This window comes from Sceloporus undulatus, chromosome 6 (assembly GCF_019175285.1).
Source record: "Sceloporus undulatus isolate JIND9_A2432 ecotype Alabama chromosome 6, SceUnd_v1.1, whole genome shotgun sequence".
Classification (NCBI taxonomy): domain Eukaryota; kingdom Metazoa; phylum Chordata; class Lepidosauria; order Squamata; family Phrynosomatidae; genus Sceloporus; species Sceloporus undulatus.
In genome coordinates, this window is record NC_056527.1 from 112,809,059 (window position 1) to 112,828,494 (window position 19,436).

General features: G+C 43.4%; 1 protein-coding gene across 1 annotated transcript in view; it reads left to right on the forward strand.

Moving 5' to 3' along the window:
• Nucleotides 1-6,385: 6,385 nt before the first annotated feature.
• Nucleotides 6,386-19,436, forward strand: part of PFAS (phosphoribosylformylglycinamidine synthase) — a 30,585-nt gene continuing 17,534 nt past the window's right edge. The window contains exons 1-12 of the mRNA XM_042473016.1: nucleotides 6,386-6,530; nucleotides 9,060-9,207; nucleotides 9,441-9,576; nucleotides 9,817-9,922; nucleotides 10,500-10,686; nucleotides 11,104-11,209; nucleotides 14,036-14,176; nucleotides 14,711-14,835; nucleotides 15,731-15,859; nucleotides 16,937-17,068; nucleotides 18,248-18,376; nucleotides 19,102-19,175. Coding sequence (XP_042328950.1) covers nucleotides 9,069-9,207; nucleotides 9,441-9,576; nucleotides 9,817-9,922; nucleotides 10,500-10,686; nucleotides 11,104-11,209; nucleotides 14,036-14,176; nucleotides 14,711-14,835; nucleotides 15,731-15,859; nucleotides 16,937-17,068; nucleotides 18,248-18,376; nucleotides 19,102-19,175 — 1,404 coding nt within the window. The 5' untranslated portion in view covers nucleotides 6,386-6,530; nucleotides 9,060-9,068. The remainder of the gene's footprint in view (nucleotides 6,531-9,059; nucleotides 9,208-9,440; nucleotides 9,577-9,816; nucleotides 9,923-10,499; nucleotides 10,687-11,103; nucleotides 11,210-14,035; nucleotides 14,177-14,710; nucleotides 14,836-15,730; nucleotides 15,860-16,936; nucleotides 17,069-18,247; nucleotides 18,377-19,101; nucleotides 19,176-19,436) is intronic.

Consider the following 19,436-nt stretch of genomic DNA (forward strand, 5'->3'; position numbering starts at 1 on the left):
AGCTTTGGCTGTGGCTTAGTTTTCAACAAGGTAAGAATAAAACCCTCCCTGGATATAGAAAGATTAGCATGTCAAGGAACAAAAAGGCTAGGCTGGATGTCGTGCCCCCCCCCCCCCACAAGACAGGCACCAGATCCCATCTGATATTGGAAGCCAAGCAGGGTCGCCCCTAGTTAGTACTTGAATGAGAGACCACCAATAAATTTCAGGTGCTAGTACATCAGAGGAAGCAACTGGAAAAAACAGTTGTATAGATTGTATGTACAGCGCTGTGTAAATTTACAGCGCTTCATAAATAAAGGTTAATAATAATAAATAATACTCCTGAGCACTCCTGCCCTAAGAAAATCCTAAGAAATTCATGCAGTTGCCATAAATTGACAACAGGACTTGAAAGCACCTACATACATACACATAGTGGTTAGTGCAAGGAATCTCCCTCCACCACTATTTTGTCAAATATTTTGTTGGTTAAGACACTACCAGTGAAGTGGGAAAGTCCCAATGGGAGTCAAGCAGCCCTAATGCAAAATGCAATTTTATAGATCAGAATTCTGTATCTTATACCAAGCAAGAATTGCAGGATGCAAGCCTTTCCCCTTAAAAATACTGACCATGATACACATTCTCCCTGCCTAGGTGAAGGGCCACAGTTACAATATCCAGTCTTAATTGTGAGGTGGGAATCTTGCTGCTTTCCAGATGTTCACCATAAGGTGAGCCTATCATGGGGCTTTCTTGGCAAAATTTGTTCAGAGAAGGTTTGCCATTGCCTTCCCCTGAGGCTAATGTGACTTGCCCAAGGTCACCCAATATCTTTCCATGCCAAGCTGGGAATCGAACCCTGGTCTCCAGAGTCATAGTCCAATACTCAAGCTGCTACGCCATGCTGGCAGCAATTGTCAGTCACCCTAGCAATCATAGCCAATAGTGGGGGGATGCTGGGAATTGCAATCAAACAACATCTTCAAGGCCACATGATGTTCACTCCTGCCTTAAAAGTTGACATGCAAGGGGAAAAAGAAGAATATTTAAAGTGGCAGAAAATGGATTAGATTAAGAGATAAGCCCACAAGAGTAAGTGAAAAAGCATAGTTTTTCACAGCTCACAACTAGCTCTTGAAAGTTAATCCCGAGAATCCCCTAATAATTGTGGTGGCCATGCTTATCAGGGGATTCTGGGACTTGTAGGCAAAAAAGAATTAACTTTCTCAAGCTATACATAGTTCCAATCTTTTGCCCATCTGTTCCTCCTTTTTATAAGCAGTGAAGACACTGAGTCCCCAAATTGTTACACACCAGATTATTGTACTATTGCAGTGGCCTGCAATACTTTGCCTAACCTATTTGACTTTGGAAGTCTACCAGGCAGAGGGTGCCCACTGAATATTGTAGGATAGCGTAATCTAGTTTCCTCACACTCTCTCGTCCTTGACCAAAGCATTTTTGCTGCTCTGACGTGAAGAGGGGTGGCTCCACATTGTGCCATGGAGAAATTCATGCTGAGTGAGCAGATGTTTTGCTGGAAAAGGTTTTTGTGCACATCTTTTTTGTTGTTGCTATGAGCTGCCAAGTCAACTTGGACTTATTTTGACTTTATGAATGGGAAACCTCCCAAAGTGCCAGTCATCAAGTGCCCTGCTGAGGTCTTACAAAATTAGGCCCATGGCTTCCTTTACTGAATCAATCTGTAATGTGGTCCTCCTGGTCTGTGTTTGCTATGGAATTAAATTGATTTAATACTGAATCTCTCTCTCTCTTGAATTCATTTGGAACTGTAATTCAGATAAGTTGACAGTTAGGGTTACTAGATTGGATCTGAGGAAAGGGCTTGTCTAACTTTCATCTTTAACAGACATTGGAGAACACAAATACTGTAAAACATCAAGTGGGACAAAGGCACAATGAGCCCTTGGGTTTTGGTTCCAGGACACCACCGCTGATACCAAAATTTGTGGATGTTCAAGTCCCATTAAATACAGTGGATAGTAAAATGGTGTCTCATATAAAGTGGCAGAATTAAGGTTTGGAATTTATATATTTCTTGAATGCTTTCAAGCTGTGGATGCTTGAATCCATGAATAAAGAATCCGTGGATATGGCAGGCCAACATTACTTGTCCTCTTTCACCTTCCAAACCTCAACTTTTAGCCTTAGCTGTCTCCCCCAACTTAGGACATCATCAAGACACAAGCTTTCATGGACCACAGCCACAGTTTAGGAAATCACTTTTTCGGACTACAGTTCCCAGAAATCCCTTAGCCAACTCTAGCTCCAGCTACAACCTAGAAGAAACGGATCTTTGGCCTGTTACATATGGGCCTAAAAGTATGCGCTCTGCGCGTACTAGGGTTAGAAAGGGGCGTCACTTCCTGGTGCCCTCAACCCTAGCATGTTCGGAGTGTGCACAAAATGGCGGCGGCAGTTCCACACGGCCGCATCGCCTCCAAACGAGGCGGCGCAGCTGTGATGTCTTTGCACCGTGTGAGGGGTTTGCGTCACTGGGCGCAGCGTTTACATGGCTGCGTCCAGCAACGCAGAGGAGAAAGGGGCCAAGTGGCCCCTTTCTCCTCCTCCCTGCTGTCGCTGGGTGTCCTTGGGGCTTGAAGCCCCAAGGACACCCCTTTCCAGGCTGCGGGGAAGCGGCCTTTTGCCGCTTCCCTGCGGCCAGGAAAGAGGCGGATCGGGGCCTCAGAGGCTGCTGGTCTGGCAGCTGAGGCCCTGATACAGCGGGGAAAGGGGCGGGTGCAGGCCGCCCCAAACGGGCGATCTGTAACCCACCTTTGATATTTTATTTTTTACTCTGCCCCTTGGATTGTACTAAAATGGAAAACAGAACACAGCAGTATCAGAGTGAGTTAAGTCCAGAATGATTTCCTATCAACAGTTAGTAGTGGTGATCATAACATGAAGCCTCCAGATTCAAAAATAGTATATAGCTTGAGCTGGGGGAATAAGCAGTGTGTAGGGCCCTTTTGCCTTCATCCTTGGCTTGTGGCTGGCTCCAGCTGGATGATCAACTAGATTTTGGATGCGGGAGACAAGATCTGGGATGAACTGCACCTTTTTCAAATGATAATCACTGCTCCTGGAGAATAACCCTTAAGAGCAATAATTCTCATTCTTCATCTGATCTAGGAAGGGCACATCCATACCATGCATTAGCCTCTCTGTAGGCTGCCTCCACACTGCAGAAATAATCCAGTTTGACACTACTTGAACTGCCATGGCTCCATGCTTTGGAATTCTGTGGATTATAGATTTGTGAGATGTTTAGCTTTCTCTTTCAGAGAGCTCTGGTTGCACAACAAATTATACAGCTTTATATGTTTTATACGTTTTATACGTTTTATACACACTTTGTTGTCTTATGGCCTGTTGGCTGAAATAAAGATTATACAACAAATTATACTTCCCAGAATCCCATAGCATTCAGGCATGTCAAACTGAATTATGTCTGCAATGCGGATGCAGCCCAGTCACTGCAAAATGAACTTTCCCGAGACCAAGTAATATGGACAGTGTGAGTTTTATTTAAACCAGTTTAAACCTGATTATGAGGATGAGATTTCACAAGGGCTGGAGAAGAGCGCTTCTCTGTAAAATGGATGATGAAATCCATGTTCTGGCTCAGATCTCAACTTTGGTTCGGACCCACACAGCTGCCTCCCTGTTAAAAATCTGTGATGTCAGCTGCACGGTCAAGTCATCTGATTTCAGCCTTTTTTTTTTTTTTTTGTAATGCCTTTAATTTGCTCTTAACTCCTGGAATCTGGTTTATGTGACAGTGTAGTTCCCCAGTGGAAAGATGGGAATCATGCAGCCCTCCAAATGTATTGAATTTGAACTCCCAGCAGCCCTAGCCAGCATAATCAACTTCTTTAGAGTAGCATGATTGCCACATTTGGTTTAGCATTTCATGGATAAACTGTTATCCCGCCAGTCCAAAAGCCATGCAAAGGTCAGCATTGTGTAGTGATTTGAGCACTGGATTATGACTCTGGAGGCCAAGGTTTGATTCCCCGTCAACCATGGAAACCCACTGGGTGACTTTGGGTGAGTCACACTCTCACACCTCCAGTATCTTGTAGCACCTTTGAGACAAGATCTTTTTGTATGCTGATTTTCCAGACTAACACAACTATATCTTTGAATCTGGTGCATTATGTATACACTCAAAAAGTGCACTCTGTATACACTCAAAGGCTTAGGCTGGATGGACAATGACCTTCTCGACCTCCTTAGCCCTACAAAAACAGGTTCCACCGAGTTGGATTCAGAGTCCAAAGTGCTAACCATTATACCATGGAACCTCATGTTGGAAGAAGGGATCTTTGTCACTATATGGGATTCCCAACCTTTTTGACTCGTGGAGCCCTTATTTCTATTGCGGACCCCTAAGAGGCCTACTCTATATGTCTTACAAGTTAATGGTGTTTAAGAGTATATATAAGAATATATTCTTATTCTTTAACTTCATTCAGTTTTTATTTCTTTCATTTTCCTGGAGTGGCCGCAGAACACCTGGGAAGTGCATGCGGAGCCTTAAGAGCTCCTTGGAGCACAGGTTGGGAATCTTCAGATGTCTATTACCTATTTCCAGTTCAGCAAATGATTTAAAAGAAAGACAAATGTGTGTGTATATTGTGTTTGGGGACAGCAGGATGACTGGAAGGAGGGGGAAGTTGCGGTGAGAATTAGGCATCCCCAGATATTGTGGGACTGTAAGCCCCAGCGATGCTACATAGGGATGCTGGGAGTTGCAATCCAAACCCATCTGGAGAGCCATATTATTTGCCCCCCTCCACTTGGCTCTATGGCATATAATGGTAGCAGGCAACTTGTGACTTTGTTGGACTGCAGCTCCCATCCTCTTTGACTTTTGCCTGTGCTGGCTGCAGCTGCTGGGAGTGGTATCCTAAAGAATTTAGAGGGCTGCTCAAGGCCGACTCTAGACAGGAATGGGCAAGAGTGGCCCTCTGGGTGTTCTTGGAATGCAGCATCCATCATCCCCCATCCTTTGGCTGTGCTGGCTAGGACTGCTGAGGTGTGCAACCCAACCACTTCTGGAGGGCTGCCTATCTGCCACCCCCGACTCTATCAGGTAAGGAAACCTATATCCATCCAGGTTTGAGAATGCAGCTCCCATCATCCTTTGCCTTTTCCTGTGCTGGCTACACCTTTTGGGAGCTGCGTACGTTCCACCAGCACTTCAACAGCTGCTCAAGTCCCACTCTCTGGAGCAAGCCAGGAGTGGGCAAAGGTGGCCCTCTGGGTGTTTGCATGGGGGACTGCATTGCCCATTATCCCCTAATACCGGTCTGGGCTGGTTAGGACTGCTGGGATTTGCAATCCAACCACTACTGGAGGTCTGCCACCGGGTAAAACAACCTATCCGTATCCAGGCAGTTTGAAACTGCAGCTCCCAGCACACTTTGCCTTTTTTCCTGTACTGCCTACAGCTGCTGGTGGTCCTTTAGATATGCACAGAGGATTATTATTATTAATATTGTTGCTTTTTTATATCCCACCTTTCTCCCAATATAGGCACACAAGGTGGTGAACAGCAGATTTAAAACAATACAATTTAAAACAATGCAGCTTTAAAATGTATAAATATACAATTTAAAATAAAGATAAAAATAAGTATAAATAAATATAAAATTTAAAAATGAGCTAGTGAAATCTTTCCTTACCAGTAAATACCTATTAATCACATTCATTTATGTAACTTTCTTATATGTAACTCTCAAACAGTTGCACTCAAAATTGTTATTATTTCTTGGCTCTGACCCCTTTAATCACTATAAATAAATAAATAACATTTATTTAATAAATTCAATAAATTAATAAAATTAATTAAACACTCCAAAATAAAGAACAGAACGGACAAAGTACCTTATATCATAGGTAGATATGTGTGTGTGTGTATACTTACACTTCAAGACTTTTTAAATTACTTTTTTAATGGATTGCATCACCCATTATCCCCAAACACTGGGCCAGGACTGCTGGGATTTGCAGCCCAAGCATTTCTGGAGGACTTTGGTCCACTCTATCAGGGAAGGTGACTTATCCCTCTGCAGGTGGGTTTGGGACTGCAGCTCCCATCATCCACTGGCTGGGGCAGAGGAGAGCAGGAAGTCATAAACGCTGCTGGAGGAGGGAGGCTTTGCATTCTCCTCTCCAAAGGATGTGGGATGGGAATGGGATTGGATGGGGGGAAGATGGGCTATAGAGTCCAAGCTGCTGCTTTTCTCTCCTCCACCTAAACTAGGCAAAGTTTGCCCACGTGCCTCCATTCAAGGCCAGAAGAGGGGGAAGAGCAAAGAAGAGATCAGCCAATAGGAAGCCTTCCTCTCTGGGTCCTCCCCCAAATGAAGGGGCCAGGGCTCACAAGACTCCCCCCTCCCACTTCTTCCTGGAGCTCTGCAAGGCAGAAAAGCGGCTCTGCATCTTCCCTGGGGATCTGGTCCTTGGGATCTGGTGGATCGAGGGCAAAGGAGGGTTCTTGTGTGAGAGATCCCTAGGTAAGCCTGGGAGGACTGCAAAGTTGCAAAAAGAAAAGAAAAGAAATCCAGGGGTCTGCTGGGAAAATAAGAGGCTATGGAGAGATCTCTTCTCCCTTGCACAGAATCTCTTACCCTTTGCATGGGAATGCCTTGCATTTTGCAAAGATCGGGCGATGGGGGGGAGGTCTGCCTTGGGGCTGGGCTTGCAAACTCTAGTCCTTGCAAAGCTTAAAGCAGAGATCAGATTAGGATCGACTTTCTCATTAAATGTTGAAGGGGGGGGGGTAGGAGAACTTTCCTGAATGTCACAGGGCTCTTCCACGTTGGAATGGACTCCTGTCACCTCTTTGTGGGAGGCTTTGATTGGTCACTTCTTTAGTGGCGGGTGGGTTTCCTGCTTTGCCCAGGGCTGGACTGCATGACCTTTGGGGGTCCCTTCCTTCCAAGCTCTGCAGTGGATGACTTTTGGAGGGACTCGCCCAAGTCGTTTCCAGCTTCTCATGGGGTTTCCTTGACAAGGTTCTGCAGAGGAGGTTGGCCATTGCCATCCTCTGAGGCTGAGAGAGTGCGACTAGACCAAGGTCACCCAGTGGGTTTCCATGGCTGAGAGGCCCAACGCTCAAACCATTGCAACAGGGTGGCTCAGCCTCACTGTACCTAAACCATAGTGCAGGCAACTGATATAAATGTGTGTGTGTGAGGTATATATGTATATGTTTGTGTGTGTGTGTAGTGTACATATGTAGATATGTGTATGTATATATATTTATATATTTACACATATATGCATGTGTGTGTGTGTGTGTGTGTGTATGTATGTATGTCAGTATGTGTGTGTGTACATATTTATGTATATACATAAACATACGTGTGCCACACATAAATATATGTGCGTATATATGTGTGTATAGATATGTGTATGCACTCAGCGCAGCTTGCAACATTAAAAACAGCATACTGTTAAAAGCATACAAAAATAGTATATTAAAATAGAATTAAATTACTACAATAATTAAAACAAATTCACTGCTAAAATCAAGTTTAAAAAGATTAAAATGCTCAAAATGCATTAAAACAATATAACAACAATATATGTGTGTGTATATGCAAGTATCTCCATAACTGATATAAGTGTATATCTCTTCCCTTGCCTCCTCCCCATATTGCAACTGTCTCCATTTCCTTGTTGTTCTTGTGTTAAATCAGAAGTGAAACTTATGCAGCCCTCCAGAGGTTGTTAGATTGTAACCCCCAGCATTCCTCACCATTGGCTAGGTTCCTTAAGGATGCTGAGAGTTGTTGTACAACATCAAAAAGGCTGCACCATTGTCACCCCAGTGTCAAAACTTCACTTTGCAAGCTCCTTGGGGCAGGGGCTTGACCTGTAGGATTTTAATCCCAGGCTCAACAGCAGCATGAGAGAAGACAAGAAGAGCTTCCCAAACTACAAATCCTAGGATTCCATAGGACTCAGCCATGGAAGCTAAAGCAGTGCCCATCTGCATTATTTCTGCAATGTGGATGCAGCGTTAGTGTTGAAGAAATCTGTGCTACGGTTTGCCACATTTGTGTGTTCAGCTATTCCTGTGACATTTGTAGGGTGGAGAATTAGAGGATGTTCCCCAAGCTTTACATGGATGAAGCAAGCAAGATGTGTGACTGGTTTGGAGGGCATTGACTCATTTGGTTGTTCTGTTGGATTTTTGCCCTGGTGGCCTGGCTTGTGTTTTGCCCTTATCTCTGCAGACCAACAATTCTGGAGAGCTGCACAATCTTTTACCTGGTATAAATGCATTAAATCCTAGACCTAGTAAATGCTGTGCAAGTGCTGCTTCCTCAATTTACTGGGATCCATTGCTTCCATTCCTATACACTGGAAAGCAGGAACACCATGCCACCCAGAGCTCTATTCACACTGCACAATTAAAGTAGTTTCATACCATTTTGAGTGTTGTGGCTCTTCTCAGAATCCTAGGATTTGTACTTTGCTGAGGTACTTTAAATTATTTGCTGGAGAACTCCTGTTCTGGGGTTTAGGGCAGTGCACTAGAGCCCTCTGGCAGAGAACTGCACCATTCACCAAACTACAAATCTCAGGATTCCATAGGACAGAGCCATTATTCTTAAAGTAGTATCAAAGTGGTATAACTCTGCAATGTAGGTGTACTCCTAATTTTGTTGCTCGCTCAGGAGTTTGACAAACATGCAGGATACCATGGCTGTATGTACATTGCAGAAATAATGCAGTTTGACAATGTATTAGCTGCTATGCCTCAATGCTGTGGAATCCTGGGATTTGTAGCTTGTTGTGGGACCAGAACTCTGACAGGGAAGGCTAAATGTCTCACAAAACTATAAATCCCAGAAGTCCATATCGTTGAGCTATGGCAGATAATTATTTCGACAGTGCAGATGCAGCCCATGTCAGGGCAGGGGGAAATTGTCTTTAAAATTCCAACTTGGTCTCTTTTTCAGCAAAAGGGAGGCCTTTTACAGAATGCTGTCCCAGGCAGTCCCTTACAATTATGGCTCTTTTTTCTCTCTCAGGACTCTACCATGGTGGTCCTACATTATTACCAGCGGCCAAGTGAGGCAGAAAGTGGCCTCAGCAGCCTTCTTCGTTCAGCCCAAGCTGCTTTGGGAAGTGGCGTCCGAGCGGTACAGAAGGAATTGTGTTTCAATGTCAACTGGACAGGTACAAGGAATGGTGCCAGGCCTAGGTGTGGGTTGTGGGTACAAAATGGAGGGTGGAGATTTATGGAGTGGAAGGAGGTATACATTTTGGCTCTCTTTTTCATTTACAGGGTACCAAGCTGGGCACAGACTACCCATCCCTTGTTGTGCCAAGGCTGGGTGTATGCTGAACAATTGTCCTGGCACATTAGGCATAATGTGTGCCACTTTTCTCTCTCTTTTGTTCCTTGCCAGGGAGCACACCTCCAAATGTCCAAGAGACAGAGATGCTGCAGTGGGTCTTTGGCTGCCCCTTTGAACATGGCGACATTGCAAACGAATCCTTTCTCAGTCCATCCCCTTCCGATTTACTGGTAGAGATTGGTCCCCGGTAAGTCTGGATGATGTGGGAGACTTAAACCGCAACTGATGTTGTATGATAGATCAAATAGAGAATGGGTGTGTGGCCATGTTCAGATCCCATGACCAAACCATGACAGGCCTCACACATTCCAATCTGCACATTTATTTCCTGTTTTGGTGTAACTATCATGTGCTGCCACAATTGGGCAAAACTATGGTCCGATCTGCACTGCAGAAATAATAATAATATAATTATTTGTGTTTGCAGGCTGAACTTCTCTACAGCAGTTTCTACTAATGCAGTATCAGTGTGCAGGGCAGCTGGACTAGAAAAGATTGACCGCATTGAGTGTTCCCGTCGCTACCTCTTCAAGGTGCGTGTGGATTTCAGTTTCTCTTCTGCTAATATTCCTGTACTCCCCTCCCTCAAACAGAAGTTACAGATTTCAATTTCCAGAACCTGCAAGGCAATATCAGATTTCCAAAAATCTAGAGGCCCAAAGATTCTTTGCCCCTGGTTTAACCCTATCGGTAGCAAGTTGTGTTTCCACATTCCAACTTGAATAGAGCTTTGAATACTTTGTTGTAATGCATCCAGTAGGTTCCGATTAAGTTTATTTGTCTATGGCAGTGCTATTCAGTGTGATGGTCCTTGGACCAGTGCCAGTCCTTTGTGAATTTCCAGTAAAGAAAGAAACAGTTGTGGTCAATGGGTACCAATACAGTGCTGATTCTTGACCCACTGGGAAAAAGCTAATGGTTGGTTCCCCATATCAGATAGTCTGAAAAGAAGCATTGGTTTATGGCACAAAGCCTATTACAAAATGCTGTGTTAATGCAATAGAGTCCAATGCCTGACTCTAAGGATCTTTCCCTGCCCCATGCACTAGGTCTGTAGGGATTTAGAAATCTTATCCTGAGGGTTTCTATTTCTATTTCTCTCTTTTGCAGTGTGACCAGTGTCCAAAATCATCCCAGGAGGCCACCTTAGTATCTTCTCTCTATGACCGGATGACTGAACAGTGTTACCCAGAACCCATCAATAGCTTTGCTGTAGCAATCCATCCTGAACCTGTGTTCCATGTTGATATTCTTGGAGAAGGGAGAGCTGCCTTAGTCAAGGCCAACAACCAGCTGGGTATGAGTTAGTGGGGGAAAAAGGAAGAGGCAAATAAGTATTTATTTATTTCACTTATATGCTGCCTTTCTCCCTGGCCGGACCCAAGGAGGCTCACAGTTAAAAGTACAATAAAGTATCTTTTTTTCTGCAAAAAAAATGAAGTCTAGGGACCCTGGGGATGTTCTCTAGGGGAGTTTGGGGCCACCACAAAGTTGCTGAGGACTAAATATGACCTATGAGCCATACTTTGACCATGCCTGTGCTATGGCATTCTAATCCTACCTCTAGAAATAGAATTCTTTTCCCTTTCAATTGCCCCTTGATAATGAGATATGTGGACAATTGGTGGGCTGGAGTAGACAGCTAATGGATAACTGTAAAGAGAACAGTTATGCTGACTGAGCAAAAATATAATAATAATTCTCTCTCCTACAGGTCTGGCCTTTGATTCTTGGGACCTGGATTTTTACACTGCTCTTTTCCAGAAACTTGGCAGAAATCCCACCAGCGTGGAATGCTTCGATCTGGCTCAGTCAAACAGGTGCCTGCTTTGCTGAGGGTGAATAGGAGAAGTCCGTGTAGTGAGTTGGGCCTGTGCCATCAGTGCATTTTGGAATTCTTGTTAGCATCATGGCCAAACATTAACAGCTGTCCACTGCCATGAAAGAGTCAATTTGCGTTGGTGACCTTGGCTGGAATTCAACATAGGCCTGGTGTTTTCATAAGTTGACTTGCGTGTGCAGGAAAGAGGATTGAATCATTTCACAATGTCAGTGTTCACACAGGGCTTCCATGATGTTACAACATATGGATGCCCATTGCACAATGGTAGCTAGTGGAGTGACTGAAGTGCAGTGTGGGCACTGATGTGCAGTGGGGACACTGACTAGGAAGTGCCTGGTGTGTCTGAATATCCATCTTTGCAATTTGTTAAAAGGGTTTTGTTGCATTTCCATAATGTAGCTATGGAATTTGTATGCAGAGGTTTTGCTAGAAGTGTTTGTCCAAGTTACTTGAGGGAACGCCTCTCCCTACACAATCCTCCCCACACCCTCAGAATATCTGGGAAGAAATCACTAGACTTCATAAATACCAGGCTAGTGATCACGTCCCACAGTGCATTTTTCCACCATGGCCCCCAAGTTGTGGAATGATCTGCTGGAAGAGATCCATCTTATTACCACCCTGGACACTTTTAAGAAAGCACTGAAGAAGGATCTCCTCCGACAAGCCTATCCACCTAACCTGCTGTAATATATCTTACCAGGACAGCATTGCATGCTTTCATGGAGAGCCTGACCAACTGTATAGTATTATATTGTATTGATAGAGATGTATTTTATGCCATGTATTTGACATGTTTTATTGTTGTAATTTGCTGATTGCTGTAATCCCGCCTCGATCCGTAGGGAGAGGCAGGAAATAGAAATAAATGTTATTAGTATTATTATTATTATTTGTGGAGGTATATAAATAAATAAATAAAATTTTTATTTCTATCCCGCCTTTCCAGGGATCAAGGCGGCGTACAATAATGGGATATATCATCCCAATAACAGATAAAATACAATAAAAACAGTTGCAATATCGGCATAAAAACAGCAATACACAATAGCATTTACAAACATCCAGGCTAGCAATGGGGGAGGGGAACATAATAGGGCTATTATGTTCATCTCAGGAGGGGATGAACACCCAGTGGGGTAGTTGCTCCCATCCAGAGACATACACTCCGGCCACCCCTCCTTCACCAGCCAGGAGACCCCATCTGTGACTGCTGATGGGGTGGAGTGCTACTGCTTCCCAGCATACCTATATAGGACCTATAAAGCCCTAAATGGCTTGGGCCCAGGATACTTGGAGGACCGCCTCTCCCCATATAATCTGCCCCGCACACTCCGGTCAACAGGGATGAAATTGTTGGAGGTCCCAGCAACACGCTATGTGAGGACCTCACAGAGGGCATTTTCTGTCATGGCCCCAAAATTCTGGAATAGTCTCCCAGACGAGCTCCGCTCCACCACATCTTTAGGTTTTTTTAAAAAGAACTTGAAGACATATTTCTTTTCCCAAGCCTTCCCACCATGAAAAATCATTCTTTCCCTTACCCCTTTGCATTGACGACCCTGGATTGTATATATTGACTTCCCCCTTTTCTCTGGCCCTTTGCTGTTAGTATTGTTGTATTGTTTTTAATACTGTTTTTAAACTGATTTTATTGGAATGTTTTTATATGCTGTTGTTCGCCGCTTTGATCAGGTTTTGGAAAAGCGGGATACAAATAAACTATATTATAATTATTATTATTACCCTTCCAGGACCGGCATGGATGTTGGATGAATGAGAAAGGGTGTTACTTTCCTTTCTTGCTCATCCAGCAGTTACACCAGACCTTAAATGGGCAGCCAAAGAAATATCAGCATCACCATCCACCAGTGGCTGCTGATGCGAAGTGAGGTGCCTTCCAGGTTTAGTGCGGCTGCTGAGATTCGACTCCCCAACCCCCATAACAAAATGTCTCCCAGCAGTGTGTTTGTGTTAACCAGTGGTGTCATTAGTGGGGTGCAGGAGGTGAGGACTGCACCAGGTGGCATGCTAAGGGGGTGGTAACACCACTGCTCCCCAGAGATCTGCCATTTGGCAGAAACAGACTGTGATGTTTTCCTGTGTCCCTTTAAGACACTGAAGAGATGGTCTGAGTGGAGTGAGGTTCAGTGGGAAGAGAAAGGAAAGGTCCCAGGTTTTTTAAAAATGAAATTTCATACTTTAATTTTTTAAAAAGTTACTTAAAAACATCAAATCTTATCAAATATTCATGTCAACCGCATGAAACAATGTACATGTAAATACATTTAGGCTGTGCATATGATATTGTAACTTAAAGGTATAATTTTAATTTTGTTAGTTATTTATGTCACACCTGTTGCCATTGCATTCATTGCATTAGTACAAAAACATTACTAAGGATTCTATACAGTGTGGTGTGGGAGGAGGTAATTGGGGAGAGACACCATGAGTTGCCACAGCAGGTGATGCCAACCCTAGTGATGCCACTCATGTTAACTGTAGCTAGGAGGCTTTTTGTTCTCCCTCTCTCTCTGCTTGAAAGCTGGCCACCGCAGAAGCACCCTGCACTGAGAGCCAGGTTTCAACTCCTGACACACACACAGCAAAATATCTTCCAGTGGCTTATGTATGTGTGAAAGACTCCAGCTGGAAGGCTTTTTGCTCTGTGTGTGTGTGTGTGTGTGCGTGCGTGCGTGCATGAGTGAGGGGTTGAAACCTAGCCACCAGTGCTGGGGCACTTCTTAATATATGGCAGCCTCCTTTGTACTTAAATCTGACTCTCACTGTGTGTTTTGTCCAGTGAACATAGCCGACATTGGTTCTTCAAGGGACGGCTCCTGGTGAATGGCCAGGAGTTAAAGGAGTCACTCTTTGAATCCATCATGAAGACCCAGGAACACAGCAACCCCAACAATGTTATCAAGTTTTGTGACAACAGCAGGTAGGTATTCAGCCAAGAGCTGGAAAGAGGAACAGTTGCATTGCAAATGTCAGGCTCCCCTCCTAGTGAACCTCATGAGGAGGAAACATAGAAGACTTCCTGCTCTTGAACACCCTTTGACTTCTTGAGGCTTGAGCATTTGTGTGTGTTGTTGGCACACTGTAGTAGAGCAGGGGCAGGAATCATGCGGCTTTCCAGATACAGTATAATTGGACTACAACTCCTAGCATTTATCACCATTGGGCACAGTGGCTAAAGCTGCTGAGAGCTGCAGTCCAACAACATGTGGAGAGTATAGTGGATAGAGTGTTGGACTAGCACTGTGGCAACCCGGGTTCAGATCCCTACTCTGCTTTGGCATTTGCAAGGTGATCTTGGGCATGTCACTGTCTTTTAGAGTAAATTGCCTCTCAGGGTTGTTGTATGGGTCTATGCAGGGGGGAGAATGGTATATACCCCCTTGATCTCTTTGGAGGAATGGTTGGATGTAAAGGTAGCAAATCAATATTTTAAAAATATGTTTTTACTTCTCAGTGCAATCCAGGGCAGGGAAGTCCTTTCACTGTGGCCTAGCGATCCCTCCCGCGCCAGCCCCTTTGAGAAGCGTACCTCCACCCGACATGTCATTTTCACAGCCGAGACCCACAACTTCCCCACTGGTGAGTGAACTGTAAGAGAGTCTATGAGGCAGAGGGGCACGGCTTTTTCAACACAACTTTATAGTGCTGGACAAGAATCCTGCCTGAACCCTTGAAGATATAACAGCCAGGAAAAGCCTTTGAGGTAGGCAGTGGTAAGGGAGACAGCTTTAAAATCCTCAGAAAACTTTTCTGGAAAAAAGAAGACAGAAGATTTTAAATCTGTCTCACTACTGTCTGCCTCGAGGGATTTTTTCAGTTTGTCACTATTTCAACTCATGCCCTGGCATTCTAGCTGCATTCCTGGACTTTGAATCATTGCATAACAAGCCGGGTATTCAGTGACAATGGAGTGTCATGCAGAAGATGGAGCCAACTTGTTTTTTGTTGCTCCAGAGACTAAAACACAAAGCAATGGATTAAAACTACAAGAACAAAAGATTCTTACCTAACATTAGGAAGAACTTTTTGACTGTAAGAACTGTTCAACAGTTGAATAGATAGCCTCAGAGGGTGTTGGACTCTCCATCTTTGGAGGCCTTTAAACAGAGGCAACTTGCAGGAGAAGTTCAGTTGTATATTCCTGCATGGCAAGGGCTTGCATTATATGACCCTTGTGGTTCCTTCCAGTTGCAAGAGTCTCAGATTCTGTGACTGTTTAGTTCAGGGCTTGGGGTGGGGAGTGGGGAACTCTAGATGCTTAAGGGAAGTTTAGACTAAAAAAGTAAAATTTCAAAGCTCTGGATTTGTTAATACGACTAAAACATGAAGCGATGGATTCATGTTACAAGAAAAAATTTTTTGCTTGAACATTAGGAAGAACTTTTCATCTGAGTTCTTCCTCTTCTCACTGAATTTACCTTGGGCAGAGAACTGGTTTGTGAAACTGATGGGTTTTTTTCAATTCTCCTTGCAGGGGTTGCCCCCTTCAGCGGTGCCACCACAGGGACAGGTGGACGGATTCGGGATGTGCAATGTGCAGGCCGTGGGGCTCACGTCATTGCTGGCACGGCTGGGTACAGTTTTGGCAATCTCCACATCCCAGGTTAGTAGTGACATGGACCAAGTGTAGATAGAGACAGGGTGACTGAACATCCTCCTTTTCCAGGACATGTTCTACATTTCAACCTTCTGTCTAGGAAGAGTTTCAAAATGTCCTCCATTTTAAGCGTGACTAAGAAGCATGAATTTACATTTACCTCTTCTAGCTTTTATTTTGTAACACCCTACATTTTTCTCAAATGGCCTACATTATGTGGTGCCTTGTCCACCTTTGAAGTGAGGACATCTGGTCCCCCTGAGATAGAGAGCATAGAGTGGAAGAAAGCTTGGCCTTCCTTGTTATTGGTATTCAATGGTGTCTGAAGGTGTTTTCCCCAAGGCTCCTTCCTTGACTATTGTTTGCCAGAAAAGAGAGGCAACACCTTTGCTGAGGAAAGCCAGAGTCTGCTGAACACAATCTATCTCCAGAGATTTCATGTAGGATAAGAATGAGGAACCACTGATCTCCTTGATCTGATTCACTGGAGTTTGCCATCCAATCTGCAAGCTTCCTCTTTTGTTATCTCCTATTGTAGATAAAAGGCTATGTAAAGTCTGGGGACTTGTTCAATGGAACTGAGCTCTGGTTTTCATCCTGGGAAGCTGGTACTTTCCCCTACCTTTACAATCAGAACCAGAACCTTTTAAATTTCATTTTAATTGAAAGCTTAGATTACACAAGGTGTTGTATTTTCAATCAGGTCTGATATTTGGACTTTTCTAGAACCTACACAAAAAAGGTAATCTCATCCTACAGTTGTGATGAACTGAAAGCCCTCTTGGGATATTTTGGAAACCATGTGGTCAAGGGAAGATTATGTTTTATTATTTATTTATTATGTAGATCAATGTTGGTTAAACATATCCCTCATTGAATGCTGAGTTAAAATTAAGGGACTTCTCTGCTCTGGATTACACTTTCGAGAAAAAAGATTTTATTACATTTGTACCCCACGTTTCCCCTCAATCAGTTTAAATTGTATGGAAAGAAAATGAAGACTCAAACTAAAGTCTCTTTAGAGCTAATTTAGCATTGTAACCAATACTATTTGTCTTATGTATTCTCCACTACTGGTTGCAGGATACTCATTACCATGGGAAGATTCGTCCTTCCCTTATCCTGGCAACTTTGCCCGGCCTGTGGAGGTGGCCATTGGAGCTAGTGATGGTGCTTCAGATTATGGCAACAAATTTGGAGAACCTGTGTTGGCAGGTGAGCATGATCATATGGGGTCCAAGATGCAACCTGTGGTATATTTTAATGCTTAGATATGCTCATATCCCACCTTCCCTCCAGCAAGCTGACAGCAATGTATATGGCTCTGTTCCAACCCACTTTATTCTCACAACAACCTTCTGAGGGTAGGTCAGACTGAGAGAGAAAGATCAGGCCAAAGTCATTCAATGACTTTCATGGTCCAGTGGGGTCTCAAACCCAGATCTCCCAAGTCATGTCAACCACTATTCCCAGAAGAGATGGGAAACAGAGGTGTTAGTGTGTTCTAAGTTTGTATACATAGATGTTGCTGCTTTGTGCCTTTAAGCTGCATCCAGTTTATGGCAATCCTAAAGTGAGCTCCTACTGAGTTAATGGAATACAAACTGCTTCTGCACTTTGAACTCAGTTTGGAGCCACCAAAGAACACTCTTGATTAAAAACTAGCTAATGCAATCAAGTGAAATCAAATACCAGCAATACCATACCATTTCTTGACATTCACAGCTTGCTTTTGCCAGAGTCTGCAGGAAAGGACAAGATTTCTCCTCTTTTCTCATCTGCTCCTTGCTGTGTTAATGGAGTGCTAACTGCTTCTGCACTTTGAACTCATTTTAGAGCAACTGAAGAAAGCTGAGAACAAAGGGAGAAAGTCGGAGGAGGAGAGAGAAACTTGGCAGCTAAAAAAAGTAGGATGAAGAGGATTAATCAGCATTGTCCCTGACAAATGGGGAGAGTTGGACATTATGAAGCAAAGGTTCTTAGGTTTAGACACTTGTAAATTTTGTTGACATTTAAAGAAAGCATTTGCACAAGGAACCCTAGAAAAATATCAATAAAACAATGCAAATATTCAAAGTATTTTTGGGCAGAGGGTTGGTTGGTATTGTTCTGTGCCTTCAAGTGCACTCCAGCTTATGGCAAATCTATCACTAGGATTTTCTTGGCAAGATTTATTCAGAGGAGTTTTGCTATTGCCTTCCTTTGAGGAGGAGAGTATGACTTGCCTAAGGTCACCCAGTGGGTTTCCATGGCTGAGTGGGGATTTGAACCCTGGTTTCACCAAGTTAGAGTCTCAAACCACTACACCACACTGGCTTACATAGATGGATGTAGGAAGCAACATTTGGAAAAGGAAGGATTTTCACCATCAGTCACTCATATTCCTTGGCACAGGCTTTGCTCGCTCTTTTGGGATGCGCCTAGCAGATGGCGAGAGGCATGAGTGGATCAAGCCCATCATGTTCAGTGGTGGCATCGGGGCAATGGAGGATTTGCATGTGCGCAAGGAAGTCCCACAACCTGGTAATTATTACCAATCTTAGCCTGCCATATCCCAGAGCCTTAGGGTGAGTAATGATGTTTGAAACTAGATAGTTATAATCTATGAGAAGTTGGGAAAAATACCTTCCTCCCCCAATCAGTTTCAGTGTAAAAATATGACATATATTCTTCATTGAAGATCAAAGTTTTCAGTCCAGAAGAACTCAGTTGTCTGATACATATGCATTATATGTATTTTTATTAATAGGGTCCACATGTGCCTCTTTGTTCATAAGCACTTGTGACAATATATAGCAGTGTGTGTGATGTTTAGTCATTTAATAATTTACTCAGTGATTTGTTTAATCAATTAAAAACTTTAAAATTAAGTAAAAGAGAAAACATGCCTCTTCAGATTTTGGAACACATGTTGTTGCTCAAATGTTTCAGTTGACCTATCAGCATACTAATATGGTTACTGAAATGAAGTATGTCTTGTTTTATTAGCATGTTATGCACAATTTATTCTTCTATTGCTACTAGTTATGGAGTGGATTGCTGAAGTACTTATTCCATCAAAAACTTCCCCTTCTCCATTCCTATTTCTGAGATTTTACTAGACATTTCTAAGGATTCATAAGGACTAGAGACTTTGGTTGTTGTTTGACAAAATGTTGAATTCCTCATGCAAAACTGGACTTGCTTTCTCTTTCTTTCTTTCTTTCTTTCTTTTACTATTTGATGGCAACTTCAATTTTTATTTCCAGGTATGGATGTAGTAAAGGTTGGAGGCCCTGTTTATCGAATTGGTGTTGGCGGGGGAGCTGCTTCTTCCATCCAGGTAAGCTGAAAAATCCTCTCCTTTCTCTGCTCTCCATCTTTGGAAGGGAATGTCATCTATGTTTCTAAGGCTGCATCTGCACTGCAGAAATAATGCAGTTTGACAATACTAACTGCCATGACTCAGTGCTATGGTATTCTGGGAGTTGTAGTTTGTTGTGGCACTAGAGCTCTCTGATGTGAAAATTTACATATCTCATAAAACTACATATTCCAGAATTCCATAGCATTGAGCCATGACAGTTAAAGTAGTGTCAACCTG